Consider the following 15,672-nt stretch of genomic DNA (forward strand, 5'->3'; position numbering starts at 1 on the left):
CGGGGGGAAGGGGGTGGTCAGCGGTGCCTCTGCCATAGGCTCTGTGTTAGGGCCCAAGGCAGGAAAAAATAGTTGCTCTCACCTATCCTTGTGACAGATGACTAGCCTCAGTGTCCGGCAGTAGCAGGACCAAGCGGACACAGGAGGGGGCAGTCCGTGGCTGAAGTGGCAGTGGTGGCCAGCCGTAGAAGGGAGGCCCGTGGGGGATGGCCGATGCATGAGAGGGGCCGTGACGCTGGTGAGTGTGGGTGTCAGGAAAAGAAGCAGGTGCTCGTCTGAGAAGCTGGGCGCAGTGGGCAGAGGGCAGCGGGAGTCACAGGCTAGCTGACAGGATGGTCCAGTTTGCAGATACCTGTGAAGTGGTTCGGGCCTTCCAGACTTTGCAAGACCTGGGGCTTTGTGTCTGCAAAAACAAGAGAGGTGTGTGTCTTGCCAAACTGATCCCAGCTGTCATTTAAGCTTGGGTGCTAAGAAAATTCCTCAGAAACCTGGGGACTCTTGATAAGAATTAATGGTGATACTGCCTAGACGACACCGGGTGACCGGATGCTGAATATCAAAGAGTCGGGCTCCTGTCTAAGTGGCTGCTGACCACTCGGACAGTAGTTCCCAACCCCGGCTGCACACGGGAGTCTTTTTTTTGGGGGCGGGGGGTTATGAGGGGATCGGTTATCAATGCCAGATTCCTGGCTCCCACCCCCAGAGATCGTAATTGAATTGGTCTGGGGTACAACCTGGGCATCTGGATTTTTTGAAGCTGCTAATGCACAGCCAGAAAGGAGAGAACCACTGAATTGGGGGATTCGGTGGCACGTCTGTGATTTGTATGTGTTATCAGCCTTGAATGGAGGTGACCCGTATGTCCTGGGATGTGATCCAACAGGGGAGAGGGGGACACGGGATCTTCCCAAAGAAACCTCCTAGGCTCGTGGAAGGTGATTAAAATGCCAACCCAGCTGCTTCCTGTGGGTAGGGTTGGTATGGCCGGTAGGCCTGCTGTGTGGGTTCGGAATGCAGTTGCCCGACTGAGTTAATCTGTGTGGAAGATCAGTGAACTGTGGCTCACCAGCCAGGCTGCATGTGTATCCTAGTGCCGTGTGTATCCTGAAAAACGCCTGGGCCCCCTGTGGCAGTCAAAGAAACACAGTCCGTTACAAGTATAATAAAGAAATGAAGCCTAGTATTTACTTGCATCTTTCAAAGAATATTAAAGGGGGTTTGACTCCCAGCTCCCAGAAGCACATCTTCAAGTCCTCTTCCTCTCTCCTTCCATTCCCACCACGCCTGCCCGCTCGCTTGTTCCCTGGAGCTTCCCACTTCTCACTTTCCAGGTCATGCATGTGGACTCTCATCTTCCCCCGCTCTGTTTCCTCTCCCGCTGTTCCTCTTCCCTCCCCAGCAGATCTCAAGCATTTTGCAAGAAAAGGCCTTTTCCTGGCTTGGGTCCGGGTCTCTCCTACTATCCCTCTCCGCTCCCCACCCGCACACTCAGTCACCCGGACGGTGGACGGAAGCCCAGCAGTGGCGCCCCTTCTGTGAGCAGGGGGGGGCAGGAAGACAGCCTGCATCTTGTGTTGATTGCTGGGTCTTCCGACGTCTCTTCTAAGCGTGCCAGTACTTCCTGGCCGTGTTGCTGGGATTTAGGGCAGGGAGGGGGCTCGCGTGTACGGCCGGCTGGAGTTCAGTGGAAGGCGTTCTGGCGAGATCATCCCCGTGCGCTAACTGCACTCGACAGAAGTCCCGAGAGTGAAGAGGAATCCGAGAGGAAGAAGAGTCAGGGCTGGAGGTTCCAGCCTTCCCGCCAGGGACGAGCTCAGCAGAAGGGAGGCTGTCCTTCTATGAAGGGAGCCAGCATGGTCTTCAGTACGTTCGGGAAACCGAACGTAAGAGAAAATGTTGTGCCACCACAAAAGAGAAAATGACCCCAGGACAACGGGAGGCCCTACAAATGAGATTCTGCTGGCCATCATAAATGACCCCGGTATGAGGATGGAGCTGGCCCAAGGAAGCTGCGGTGCTGCTCTCCAGGGAGTTCAGATCTTGGAAGAGGATATCCGAAGAGCTGACTATGGCTCTAAAGCCCAAGAAGATATTCCAGAAGGAAGGAGACTGGTGGAAGGACTCCGGGCCACTGTATGTGCATTTGCTGTTATATTAGGATCAAAAATAGGAAGGACGAAGAGAAAGCTGGCAGTGTGCCATGTCAGTGGGTGACCAAGAGGCCTCGGGAAAAGGGACAGTTCTTTGGCTCTGGGGAGGACACAGCAAGAGGAGTCCAGCTCTTTCCACCAGCCCAAGTGCAAGAGCAAGGTCTGGAAGGCTGAAGATTAAAAAAAAAAAAAAAAAAAACAAAACTTGGATTTTTCCTTCCGGGGCAGGGGAAGAAGGTGACGTCTCTGGTCCGTTAGCCAGCAACTTGGAGGAAGACACCTGCAGAGGCTCCTTACAGGACGGAAGGGAGCTGGGGCCATGAGAAGACTCAGAGCAAGGCAGGCAAAATCCACGTTTGATGCATGGCCAAATCAGGGATCGGGATATGCAGGGGCCTTATGTGTGGAACCCCCTAACTCTCGGCTTCTCTCTCTTTTTTTTTTTTTTTAAGATTTTATTTATTTATTCATGAGAGACACAGAGAGAGAGAGAGAGAGAGGTAGAGACACAGGCAGAGGGAGAAGCAGGCTCCATGCAGGGAGCCTGACGTGGGACTCGATCCCGGGTCTCCAGGATCACATCTCGGGCTTTAAGCAAGACCCACTCTAGATGGATTCATAGTCTTTCTGTCAGTGACTGGGAGGACCTGGTGAGCCTGGGGTAGGGCCATGGAAAGCAAACAGTAAAACTCAGCCACTCCTAGGAAAATCCAGCACATTTTACCTGTGCTGAGTAATGACTTGGCTCTTGGCTGATGTTTTGTTAAAATGTTTCACCTGGGGAGTAAAATTAGGGCTAGAGCCATGCCACCCCCACCCCCCCGCCCCCGAGCCAGGGACATTAGCCGGAAGCCAGCATTAATCCTGGGAGGCTTCAGGTAGCCGCAGGGCAGTCGACCCAGCATCACCCTGCTAGAGGCTGTCCGGAGGCAGGAAGACCTGGGGCCTGCTCTGGACTGTGCCAGCAGTACCCCCCTACCCCCGCCCCCCTCCTGGCCCGTGACATCGGCCTTGTCCTTTCCTCTTGGTCTCTGGCTCCACCCGCAGGTGGCATTCCCAGGACATCCTGAGCAGGCCACCGAAGACACTTGTGGGGTTGGCAGCTGTGCAGATGAAGGGAGCTGCAGCCCTGGAGCCTTCCCCCAGCCCCGAGCCGCTCGGTGTCTCTGCCTTGAGCTGGAGGGAACAGGGCCTCGGGCGCCCCGGTAGGGGAGCCCTGGGCCTGAGGGTTCCCTGAGCAGTCGCGAGGCCTCTCCCCACTGCTCTCGCTGCCCGGCCCTGCAGCCACAGATGGGGCGCTCCTGAGGCTGAGCGGGACCCCCCGCCCCAGCCTCTGTGTAGGGCGCTGGGGCCTGGGCTGGCCACGGGGACGAGGAGAGCCAGGCTCCAGGCCCCTTCCCGAGGAAGTTCTGGGGTTTGAGCTGAGCCTCCTTCCTCCTGTCCCAAGCTCATGAGTTTCTTCCGCGTCTGTTCAGAGAGAAGGGAGCAGCAGACCCTCCGGCCGTGCCCCCCACAGCACTGGCCCCTTCCCTGAGCGTCCACACCCACACCGTGCACTCCCTCACATACACTCACAGGCCCACACACCTGTCAACACAGGTTCACAAATTCACACCCAATGCATGCACACACACGTTTGACATTTGCCCTCGTTCCCTTGCTCGTGCTTTCACACACACGCCGCCGCGTGATCTCAGTCTCTCACTCCTGCTCACTACTGTGTGGTTCACACATGGCCTCACGTGCACACACACATCGACGTGCATTCTTGCGACACATCCTCGTGCGCGCACACTCAGACATACACCTCCCTCTTCCCGACACCCTGCCCTCCCTCGTGTGCGTGCCGGTGCCGCCGACCACACCAGCTCACTCGTGTCCCCACATTCACACCATGCAGGCACGCACACACAGGCTCATCACGGGCACAGGCTCGCATTGCCAGCATGCACCCTCGCCCTCCGGACCCCTGACCTGTTGGTTTTTCTGTGTTGCAGTCCTCCCGAGAGCTGGACGACAGCAGCAGCGAGTCCAGTGACCTCCAGCTGGAGGGCCCTAGCTCCCTCAGGGTCCTGGACAACAGCCTCGCCGACCCCCAAGCAGAAGACAGGCCCCTGGTTTTCTTTGACCTCAAGATTGACAGTGAAAGTGGGTTCTCCAGTGGCCACCCCCACCCCGCTCTAAGCTTAGTCTCCGAGTCCCGGAAATAGGTGCAGGCAGAGCTATGTTCTGAGCCCAGGAGAGCCCAGAGCTCTGGCCAGTGACAGCAGCCAGAAAGCAGGCAGCGCGTGGCGTCCCCCCGGGACCCCAGGTGTCCCTCTTGGCTGATGGAATAAGGACTCCTGCCTTGACCAGCGCCTGAGAGCATGAGGCAGGTGCATTCTTGAGCTCACCTCTGACCAGCGCTTCTCTGAGCCCTGGCAGCGCACTTCTAGACAGAACCACCGTGTGGGAAGTCCCCGCTCTGAGGCCGGCAGTCCAAGCAAGGCCCTGGGCCTCGAGGGCGGGGTTCTGGGTAGAGGCTCATGCCACCGCTGGGCTGCACAGGGAGGCTGGAGGCCGAGGTCGTGGAGGAAGATGAGCCCTCCTCCCAGGAGCCCCTCACCGCCCCACAGGCCTTACCTGCAGTACCCTTTGTCGAACCAGAAGGTCCCAGCCTGCCATGTGGCACAGACCCAGCCTGGGGCCGGCCCAGCCAGGCAGAAATAGTGGTGCCCCCCGAGGATGGGGGAGTCGTTTGCAGACCTCACAGGGCGGCTCTGAGCCACGTTCTGAAGGGAGTAGGTCGCACAGGTGGGCCGCGTGTCCCAGGGCTCTGAGCAGGCTGGAGTCTCGGCTCAGCGACCGATGGTCCCGACTGGAGGCTGAGGCAGGGAGTGGAGGATGTGGTGGAGACACAGAGGGGTCCCCAGTGTAGGCGGGTGAGGCTAACAGAAGGCGGGCAGGAGGGACCCGGACCTAACCTGCTTGGCAAACTCTGGGCAGGGGGCGGGGGCAGGGGGGAGCTGGACTCCCAGCAGGTGAGTAGGGGATGTCTGCAGAGTGGCCAGCCCTCCCCCTCCCCGACCCCTGGCCCCACCGCAGCCAGCGTAGAGCCGCGTAGAGCCGCATTTGGAGGCTGATGCCCGGTTCCTGCCGGCAGGCCCCAAGGTGGGGCCTCCGTGTGGGGGGACGGCAGCCCTAGTGGTCCCGCTGCCCCCGCCCTGGGGCTCACAGGCCCCTGGGGCCTCACCCTGCCCTTCTCTCCTGCCCAGCCCAGAAGATTAGCCAGCTGGCGGCTGTAAACCGGGAGAGTGAGTTCCGCGTGCTCATCCAGCCCCAGGCCTACTCCAGCATGTTCTCCAAGGCCGTCTCCCTGGAGGTGGGGCTGCAGCACTTCCTTGGCTTCCTGGGCTCCATGCGCCGCCCCGTCCTGGCCTGCTCCAAGCTGTGGGGGCCCAGCCTCCCGATTTTCTTCCGGGCCCTGGAAGACATGAACAGGCTGTGGGGGTTCCAGGAGGCCATCTCGGGCTTCCTGGCTGTGCTGCCCCTCGTCCGGGAGCGGGTTCCCCAGGCCAGCAGCTTCAGACTCAGGAGTCTGGCCAAGACCTACCTGGCGAGAAACGTGAACGAACGCAGCGCCCTGGCCACCGTGCTGGCCCTGCGAGACCTGTGCCGGCTCCTCGAGATCTCCCCGGGCCCTTGGCTAGCCCAGCACGTCTACTCCTTCAGCAGCCTGCAGTGCTTTGCATCCCTGCAGCCCCTGGTGCAGGCGGCCGCCCTGGCCCAGGCCCAGGCCCGCCTCCTGGCCCTGCACAATGTGAGCTTCACCGAGCTGCTGGCCGCGCACCGCCGTGACCCACAGCAGGGCTTGAAGAAGTACAGCCGCTACCTGGGCCCGCAGACCAGCACGTCCCCCCCCAGCCAGCGAGCTGTCAGCCTGCAGGCCCTGAGCACCTACTTCAAAGGCCGGTCGGAGGGGGCCGTCTCCGCTCCGGCACAAGGCCTCTCCACCCTTCTCACTGGCCACAGCTTTGCAAAGAGGGCATGCCAGCAGAGCTGAGAGGAAGCCAAGACTGGCTTGGAATCTCCGGGGACAGAGAGGGATGGGGTCCCTGAGCCAGCCGCCTGCCCCGACCCATCACAGCATTCCTGTGTCCTAATCCCTAGCCCTCGGTCGTCATTTGGTCCAGAATCAGCTCTCTGGGACCAAATTCCCCTTCTCTAAAAACCCCACAGAGAAGGTTCTGAGCCAAGCAAGTCTGAGTCCTAACTGCCCAGGGACACCAGATCCCCTTTCAGGCTTTGGGGGCACCAGTGGGTTGGTTTCCCCTGAGCCCTGGCCCCTCTTGTCAAGGAGCCAAAACCAGAGCATAAAGAAGGCCTGGCCTCCGGGCCGAGTGGCCCCCCCACCCCCAACTTGCCACTTCCATGAGTGTCCCTGCAGCCCCTCCCTGACCCCCAGTCACTGCAGTAGGGGACCTGCTGGTCGTCCCCGCAGACAGTGCCCGCAGCACCCACGGGTACCCCAAGTGCCTTTCAAACCAAACTGCCCTCTTGAGTTTGGTTCTCCCACCGTCTGCGTGTCTGAAGGCCAGCTCTCTGTTCACTTCTTTGGGAACAAAATGCATTTTTGTCCCCAGAGGGCCTCATATCTGCAGAGACAGAAGCTGCTGCTCCATGCCTACCCCTCCCTCCAAAGTATGACCCTTCCGAGCTTGCTTCTTTCCTGCTGGCCACGCAGCCACCTCCTCTTAGTTAGGCTTTGCTCCTTGGTCCTCAGGCCACCAGCCACTGCCTGCATGGCTTTTGCCCTCTGCACTGCCCACATCCGCCGCACCAAGGAGTGTCCTCCTACCCAGCGCTGCTTGCCACATACACCAGGGACCTGCAGTGTTGGCATCCCCCGAGAGCCCTCCCCCGGCCCTCTGGAATCAGCATCTCTGAGGTGGGCCCAGCCAGCTGTTTCAGCACATCCTCCAAATGATTCTGATGCCCGCTAAGACTCAGAGCCAGTGTTCGGTTAGACTGCTCCCCGAAAGAGGAGCAGGGCGCCGTAACATAGCCCGTCCTAGTCTGGACAGGGATGTGACCTAGGAAAAGACCCCTTCCCGAGCTCCAGCATCCCCACCTGATAAATGGGCCAGTCGGTCCAGCTGGTCTCTGAGTTCCCGTCCAGCTCTGCCATTCTGGGTTTAGACATGGACAATGGCCACCGAGGCAGTGGACAAGGCCTTAAACCTAGCTCTCAGCCCTAAGCCAAGGTCCCCAGCGTTGTGGTCGTACCCGAGGTCAGCAGCAGAACACCGGCAGGTCAGGGCCTTCCCTCTGACTAGCAGAACCACTGGCCCTGCCCTGCTACCCAACGTTCCCTCTTCCTTGGCTCCTGCCACCAGGACACAGCCCAGACCTCCAGCTTCCAGAGCCTGAGCTTTCACAGGGGGGAGGTCTGCGTGCCCACGCCTCAGCCCCCATTCATCGAGGTGCCCTGGAGATTCCCTGAGGGATTACCTAGGAACTGGCTGCCACAGTGGGAGCACTGGTCCTATGGTGAACCCCAATGCATTTGACCACAGGTTTTCTAACAAAGGGCTGTTGTGCCTCTCTCCAGTTATGCAGCCTTTAATAAAGATGTGAATGTTGGGGGATCCCTGGGTGGCTCAGTGGTTGAGCATCTGCCTTTGGCTCAGGGCGGGATCCCAGGTCCAGGGATTGAGTTCCATGTCGGGCTCCCGGTGCAGGGAGCCTGCTTCTCCCTCTGCCTGTGAGAATCCCTCTCTCTCTCTCTCTCTCTCTCTGTGTGTGTCTTTCATGAATAAATAAATTAAATCTTAAAAAAAAAAAAAAAGATGTGAATGTTCAAAGTCTGATGCACCAATCAAGCGCTGCTCAGCCCACCCCAGGAGCCACTGGGCAGCCTCTTGCCGGGGGAAGAGGGTAGGACCCTGGATGTGGGAGAGCTGCCCTTTGTGAAATCCTTTCGGGACCTAGGAGAGCTGAGACCCCGTGTTGCTCAGTGCCGAGGGCCTCACAGATGTGAACTCCCCCCCATTCCAAAGGGGGAGACCCAGGTTGGGTCTGCGGGGGATCATCTCCCAAAAGGAGAGGCAAATGGAGGAGGAGGAAAAGAAGCACCAGTTTCAAGAATTGCCCCCTAGAGGGAGTCAGGAGCCAGAGACCAGAGTCTAACAACTTCCCCCTCAGTCCCTGCAGGGTAATCGTGCACCCCCTGTCTGTGTCCCCAGAGTCCCAGTGGGAAAACCCCCCAAATGGGGGAGGGGAGCCCAGAACATTAGCAATATGTAATCAATGTGCTGCTGTCCAGGGTGTCACAGGTGGAACCCACAGGAGTACACGCAGGGATTCCCACAGCACAGGCAGTGTGGGAACTGGCCTTCCCCCAGGCCTGGGTGAGCGGCCCTGGAAGGAATTGTCATTTGATCAGTGCCACCACCCTTAACCGCATCTCCCTGCCCCCAGACGCCCAAGTTCCAGTCCTGGAGTTTTAGTCCCCGAGAGCGAATCCGGAGGCGTCCCCTGTGCCTCCCGTTTGAACGCTAGGTCAGCTCACCATGAACTTGCTGGGATAGAGGTCAGGGCCCCAGAGTTTCGTCCTCGCTCCACAGCCTCTGACGGGTCTGGTGTGTCAAGCTCCCCGGTGCTTGGGCCCCGGCTCTGTCAGATGGGATCATAGGGATCATTTTTACATCACAGGCCTTTGCATGAACCAATGAGAGAATGTGGAAATAGCTTTTGAATATGTGAAGAACCACCCAAACATAAGATCTTATTTTACAGACAACGAAGATGACAGTTTTATTGCTTCGTGAGTTATAAAAAATTAATAGATGTTAGATCTTAGCAAAAAAAAAATAAAAAAAAAAAATATATATATATATACGCATGGGGTTGGCTTCAGGGAATAAAAAAAAAAAAAAACAGGATCTGGAATGGAGCAGGCGATTGCGGGGGGTCCGAGGGAATCAGGGAGGAGAGCAGGGGTGTCCACACTGGAGTGGCTGAGAAGCCAGTGGTGCTGTGTCCCCAACACACCCCAAAGAGGGGTGTCAGCCTCGCATACCTGAGGGGGAGAGCAACCTTCCAGGGACGGCTCGGCCCAGCGGCGGCCAGCCCGGCCTGCTCCAGGGCCTCCTGAGGCCCAGGCGCTCACACCCCCAGGAACCTGGCCCAGAAATCTGCTTTAACTCCAACCTTACTCTTCCCTCTACCGGCCCAATACCCAGCTGCTGCCTGGTACCTGTGTCCCTCCCCTGTCCTCTCTCCCCCCACCCCCTGCCTGCCCCCCTTCATCCTTACTCCCACCCATTCTCCCTCCAACCCCTACTCCCAACCCCGACAATTGTCCCTCTCTGAGTTTACCCTTCACCCTCCACCTGCCAGCCCCCCCTTTGCTGGATCCTCTGACCTCAGGTTGTCCCCACCCCACACCCCAGGTGTCTCCAGCCCCTGTGCCTAGAGTATGGGAAGGGGGGGGGTCCTTTCTCACCTTTCTTCAGCCCTCACAATTGAAGAACCCCACAGTTAATGACACCAAGTGGCAGGCCAAAGGCAGCAGCAGGTCGCGACCCCAGACCCCGGACCCCCAAGGAGCTGAGCAACAGCCGCTCCCAGGCTCAGCCAGCAGGGGACGCAGAGACCCTGCGGGGCCAGTGGGGGGTAGGGGTGCATGGGGCTGGGGCTCCGGGGCGCCTGGTGCTTCCCTAGGTGCGGCCTCGCAGCGGGTGGCACAGGAGGCACTTTGGGTAGAGCTTGGAGGGGGGGAGCGGGTAGGATCGTTCACCGGGTTGTGCTGAGTTTAATATGTCCTAGAAAAACATAGAGCCAGCGTATCAAAACCCTGATTTCTGGAACATCGCTGCTCAGAATGACGCTAAAGTGGGATTATTTGAAGGTCTAATTCAAGGACAAATATTAGGTAACCACAAGCTCGGGAGGGAGGCAGGTATTGCAAAACTTGTGACTTCATTTGGAGAAATCCTGGGCTACCTGCCAGGGGAATTAGGGTAAGGGCCATGGATGAGGATTAGAGCTAAGGTCCTGTCCGGGCCCAGGTTAGAGCCGAGGGTAAGGATAGGGCGGGGTCAGAAGGGCTAGAAGGTGGTGTAAGGGGGCAGCCCAGGGGGCTCAGCGGTTTAGCCACTCCTTTGGCCCAGGGCGTGACCCCGGGGTCCCGGGATCGAGTCCCATGTCAGGCTCCCTGCATGGAGCCTGCTTCTCCCTCTGCCTGTGTCTCTGCCTCTCTCTCTGTGTCTCTCATGAATAAATTAATAAAATCTTAAAAAAAAAAAAAAAAGTAAGGTGGCCTAAGGCCTTAGGTTAGGATTTGGGGCTATATGAAATTTAGGGGCACATTGGGCGATGAAGATTAGCAATGGAGTTAGGAAGCAGACGAAAATCTTTTTTTTAAAAAAAAGATTTTATTTATTTATTGATGAGAGACACAACGAGAGAGAAAGAGAGAGAGAGAGAGAGAGGCAGAGACACAGGCAGAGGGAGAAGCAGGCTCCATGCAGGGAGCCCAACATGGGACTCGATCCCAGGACCCTGAGATCACAACATGAGCCAAAGGCAGATGCTCAACCACTAAGCCACCCAGGTGTCCTGAATTTGTCACTCTTGAGGCCACGGATAGGTCGCTTTAGCAGCTTCAGAGTCCATGAAGCTGTGGACAGAGGGGCAGGAGCTTCTGGGAACCCCCTCCTATGGGCCCTGGGAGTGGCCTGCCCCCTCCGCAGCATCCTCTTCGCTGCCCCAGCAATCCGCTTCCACCCCAGCCGAGGATCAGTAGGGAGCCCGAGCCTCCCCCTGGAGCCGGGGAGTACTGCCCGCAGCGGCATGACCGCAGCGGCATGACCGAAGGAACCGTGCACCCCATTTAGTCCCAGGAACCTTCCCAGCCCCCTCTCACCCTCTCTCTACAGCTGAACACGGGGTGCGGGTGTGGGTGGGGGCGGGAAGGCCGTGCACCTTACTCAAGGTCATTAAACTTGTATGTCACAGAGTTGGAGTTTGCCCAACGGGGCGCCTGTGTCTAGACTGGAGCCATCTGTGACCCACAGCTGGCAGGTGCACCGCCTTGGCGCCACGGGGCGGGCGGGGGCGGGGGCGGGGACACTCCCCGCCCTCCCCTTCCTGTTCCCTCCTGATCTTTCGGTCTCACAAGTGTGAAATTCAAGCTTTAAAAAGCTAACATCCCAACACTCTGGGCCCAGCTGTGCTTCTCAAAACTTTTATTTTGCCCCCATAAGGAGCCTCTTTAGACCTATTTTTACCTAGTCATGCCCTCCCCCCATGAAACTTTAATACTATAGATACCCTATCAATTACTTAGGACGTTCTACATACAAAATCCTATCATCTGCAAGTAGAGATCCCTTTCCTTTTGCCTTACACACACGTACCATATGTCTGTGTGTGTGCTGTGGTCCTTTGCGGGGTCAGAAACCACTGAAATATCTAAGGTGGTTAGTGGGACCCCCTTGAACCAATTTGCATCCTCTGTGGGGTAATCTTGCTCCGTTGAGAATGCGTGATTTAGGGGAAGTCCCCATCCCCAGTGACACTGCAAGTAAGAAGTGTCTTGGGGCTTATTAAGCCCTTCATGTGGTTGACTTGCTGGTGGGAATGAGGTGGAAGGGGCTGCAGGGAGGCAGTAGGGAGGGAATGTGAGCAGAAGTAAGTCTGCAAGGACGCGCTCTCCCGGAGTAGCCTTGGTGCTGGGGTGAGCCTGGTACCTGGGCCCGGGGCTTGGGGCCAGAGGGGGGCAGGCCCATCATTCATTTTTGTATCCAGATCCAGGTGTCAGCTCCAGACCCTTCAGATCTGAGTAGATCAGATCTGATCTGATCAGATCAGACCCAGCAGATGCCTGTGGTGATTCTTTAGAGAGAAGGGTCTAGACCTTCAAGTGAGACACCCCTTCCCAAATAAAACACAACAGAAAGTGTGGAAGTCTCTACCCACCCTTACAAAACGCATTTGCTGACAAAGGGAGGGAGAATTCTTTCATTCTTGGCTCCAGCAACCTCCTTAAACTCAGCCCTGAGGAATTCCTTAAAGACCAGCTGCCTGGACTGTGCTAAACTCAGTTTATAAATATCAGGATCCCAAACCCGACAGCCAAGCAGATTACAAAAGCTGGCTAACTAACCACAGACATCTTCCGCAAAGCCGGCCGGACAAGTGTGAGAGGACCTAAGTGTGAAATCCGGTGTCACCCGTCTGATCGTCTGAAACTGTTCGTTGACCAGCTTGAGCGCGAGGGCCTGGGAACAGAATTTGCCTTCAGAGACTCTCTCTCGGAGTTCTATGACCCCACGGTGCTGGCTGACGCTGGAGAGGAGTTCTCGGTAATGAGAGCAGCCCCCGAGGCAGAGGACGGCAGAGGACTAGGCTAGGCCCGAGGTAGGGTCCCGGAGTCTGCAGGTGGTTAGGACGCTGCAGGCTCTGGAGACACCTGACTCGTAATCCCATGTGTGACCTTAGACAAGCTCCTTCGCCTCCCTCCGTGGCCTCATATGCAAATTGGGGGTGATAATACAGCCTTCAGAAATGAGGAGGACAAACGCAGTGACATACAGAAAGCACGAAACTGTGAATTGGCAACACTGAGTAAAAAGTAACTCTATACCTCCAGCACCCTAGAGAAGGCACTGTGCTGACCCCACAAGGCCCTGTGGGCTTCTTCCTTCCAGTGCCCTCCCCTCTCCCTCCTTCCTCCTCCCTCCTCCCTTCCCCTTCCTTCCTCCCTTCCCTTCCCCTCCCCTCCTCCTCCTCCTTCCCCGCTCCCTCCTCCCTTCCTCCTCCCCTATCCTGTCTGCTCCCCTCTCCTTCACTTTCCTCCTCTCTCTCTCTCTCTCTCTCTCTCTTTCTCTCTTTCTCCCTCCCCCTCCTGACTCCAATCCATTTAAGAATGGAAAGACCCGGGATCCCTGGGTGGCGCAGTGGTTTGGCGCCTGCCTTTGGCCCAGGGCGCGATCCTGGAGACCCGGGATCGAATCCCACGTCGGGCTCCCGGTGCATGGAGCCTGCTTCTCCCTCTGCCTGTGTCTCTGCCTCTCTCTCTCTCTCTCTGTGACTATCATAAATAAATAAAAATTAAAAAAAAAAAAAGAATGGAAAGACCCTATCCCCAACTACTTCTGGTACTTCTGTCCCCATCTCTCCAAGCCTCCTGAACTGTCTCCCCTACCCCTATGAAGCCGAAGACCATGACTACAGCGATGACAATGGGGTCACCCTGCAGGCTGAAGGCTGGAGGGATTTACTGCTGTCCCTTCCCTCCTCGGCCCCCACCTGGCTACCAGACACAGCCATCTCCAGGAAGGTCACTTTCTGCAGCACCAGCAGAGCTGTGGGTTGGACAGAAGAGGTTCTGGGAGAAGCAAATAAATACATCAAGTTTCCAGCTGGGTCTGGAGATAAGGGCTCAGGGAAATGAGGCTGAGGCGTTTGCTGGCTGGCAGGGAAAACCTATTTGGGGCACTTCAAAGAGGGCCCTGCAGAGAACTAGGGGAGGGGGCGGTCCCTCCTGGGGGTGGCTGCACTTGAAAGATGCTTCCTCCTTTTGGACTAGGTAGGGACAGGCCTGAGAGCAAGAAAGGACAGGTCTAAGCTCCTGTCCCAGAGGAGACAGACAGGTTGGAAAGGATGTTTAGCCCCATGGCACAGGAAGGGAAACTGAGGCAAAGAAGGCAGAAAGTCAGAGAGGAAAGCAGGGGCAGCCCCCTACTCCCTGGTCTCCTGCTCTGGCCCCCCTTACACTGAAATGTCCCTGGCTGTCCCCAAGACACGGCCATCAGATCTGGCCTTACCTGGGTGCAGAATTGGACATGCCGAGGCTCGCCTGAGGGAGGGCTCTCCTTCCTCCACGTCTCTGCCCCGGCCAGCTGCCTGGCAGGAGTGCTCTTTCTCTGGGATATGCTGTTAGTCATTGGGACCTGCTCCAATGAAGGGCACAACCTCAGTCTTCCCCACACGTGGGATGGCTCTGCTTCTGGGGCCCACGCGCCCTGGAGCGGGGTATGGGGGCTAATACGGGAGACCTGCGTGGGGGCCTGTTTCCCATCCAGAATCAGCCATCTGCCTGAGAGTCTCAAGGGCCTCCTAACCAGCAAGGTCAGCGCTGGCCACCAAGCTCGGCCTGTCCTTGACCAGACTACCCTGAGAAGGCATCTCAGAGAAGCTTCGTGAGCGGGGGAAGTGCCTGGAAGTTTCTATCTCCCGGAGCAGCCCCTAGGCAGTGTCTGACCGCTGCTGTGCATCCATGGAGGAGGCCGAGCTTCCCGCCTCAATCAGTATAGACTCTGAGGTGTGATTTATGCCTAGAACTCCCGGGGATCAGGCCTCGGCTGAGATTTCCTGAGATCACACCGCTGCCTTGGCTTCTTCCCCTTCCTCTCCTACTTCCCTTCTCCTGCCAGTTTCTGCTAAGAAATTTCCTCAGTCAATGGGCATGTGCGTGAATCCTTATCGCAGCTTTGCTTCTGGGAAATGGGTTCCAAAAACAAAGAGCCTGTTGTCAGTGAGAGACTATCCCAGAGGACATTCAGTTTATTCGATGCCACCATGTGCCCCATCCTGTGCTGTTCTGGCTTTGATGGGGACAGGAGATGAGAAAGCTCTGGGTGACCCTCTAGGAGTTTCCACCTGGAGGATGAAGGAGGAGGAGCCGCTCACCCCAGGCCGGACCCTTATGGTCTCAGATGAGGGCCACAGGGGGACCTCAGGGGGTCACAGCAAACGGGGCTTCTGAGGGCACTACTAAGGGCACCAGGAGATGGAGACCTGAGGGGAGCAGAGCAGAGAGCAGTGGCCAGAACGGCATGAAGAGTTGTGTCTTCCTTCTGCATGCCCACTCCAGTCCGGAAGCCCCTGGCAGCCTTGGCATTTCTTCCTGGGCCCACGTACCAGGCTCCTGAAATACTGAGTGATCAGACTTAATTTCTAGTGATGTCTCACTTATCCTACTACAGGAAGAGCCTTCAAGATGTGTTTTGTAGCAAGAAGACTCCCCCTGCCCTGAGAAGAACGGAGAGCAGTTTTGGGGAGGAGGAGTTAGCTCCTGGCCCAGGTGTGCTGATGACCTCAAGAGATAAGGCAGGTGCAGTGTGGAGAAAGGAAAATAAAGAAGCCATCCAGGGCCATGAGGGGGAGGGCAAGCAATGGTTCCCAGACTCTCCAAAGACCTCTTCTTGCAGGAAGCCCCTGCAGAGGCTCCCTAGATGCTCCAATTCAACCGGCAAACTGGCTCCTTCTAAAGCCACAGCACCCAAGAGCCAAGGCCTCAGAGAGCAGCAGCACTGGAAGGGCCTCGGAGCACACCCAGCCCACTTTCCTACCTTCACAAGCATGGACATCTAGAAGGAGGACAGAAGTCGCTTAAGGTCACACAAGGAGTCTGTGAAGCTGGCAGCTTTGCGCTGCCTCCACATTCTTCATAAGACCAGGGTACAGTTCTTCCCCCTTGTCTTCCACCTCGACAGTAAAGTGCCTCTCTTCTCTGCCGTGGGACCGGGCGACA

General features: G+C 57.3%; 1 protein-coding gene and 1 long non-coding RNA gene across 8 annotated transcripts in view; one reads left to right on the plus strand and one right to left on the minus strand.

Annotated features, from left to right (window-relative positions):
• The window catches only part of PML (PML nuclear body scaffold), a 46,207-nt gene extending 38,236 nt beyond the window's left edge, over nt 1–7,971 (plus strand). For 2 of the 5 annotated variants that reach the window (XM_077881820.1, XM_077881821.1), the window contains 2 exons: nt 4,148–4,298; nt 5,405–7,971. In XM_077881820.1, the coding sequence (XP_077737946.1) occupies nt 4,148–4,298; nt 5,405–6,192 (939 nt within the window). In that variant the 3' untranslated portion in view covers nt 6,193–7,971. Of the gene's footprint in view, nt 1–4,147; nt 4,299–5,404 lie in introns of those variants that run through there. The other 3 variants (XM_077881824.1, XM_077881828.1, XM_077881823.1) reach the window with 2 other exon arrangements.
• LOC144303528 (uncharacterized) lies at nt 1,164–15,037 on the minus strand. Of its 3 annotated transcripts, XR_013370564.1 has the most exons (7): nt 13,964–15,037; nt 13,446–13,524; nt 12,301–12,415; nt 9,637–9,955; nt 8,701–8,804; nt 4,125–5,613; nt 1,164–3,617 (listed from the first exon to the last, which is right to left on the minus strand). It is a non-coding gene; the product is annotated as an uncharacterized LOC144303528 (long non-coding RNA). The 3 variants fall into 3 exon arrangements; XR_013370565.1 differs by lacking the exon at nt 13,446–13,524 and having other exon boundaries at nt 13,964–14,487; XR_013370566.1 differs by lacking the exons at nt 9,637–9,955; nt 12,301–12,415; nt 13,446–13,524 and having other exon boundaries at nt 13,964–14,481.
• Between the last annotated feature and the right edge of the window lie 635 nt (nt 15,038–15,672).

The sequence above is a fragment of the Canis aureus genome, chromosome 32 (assembly GCF_053574225.1).
Source record: "Canis aureus isolate CA01 chromosome 32, VMU_Caureus_v.1.0, whole genome shotgun sequence".
Classification (NCBI taxonomy): domain Eukaryota; kingdom Metazoa; phylum Chordata; class Mammalia; order Carnivora; family Canidae; genus Canis; species Canis aureus.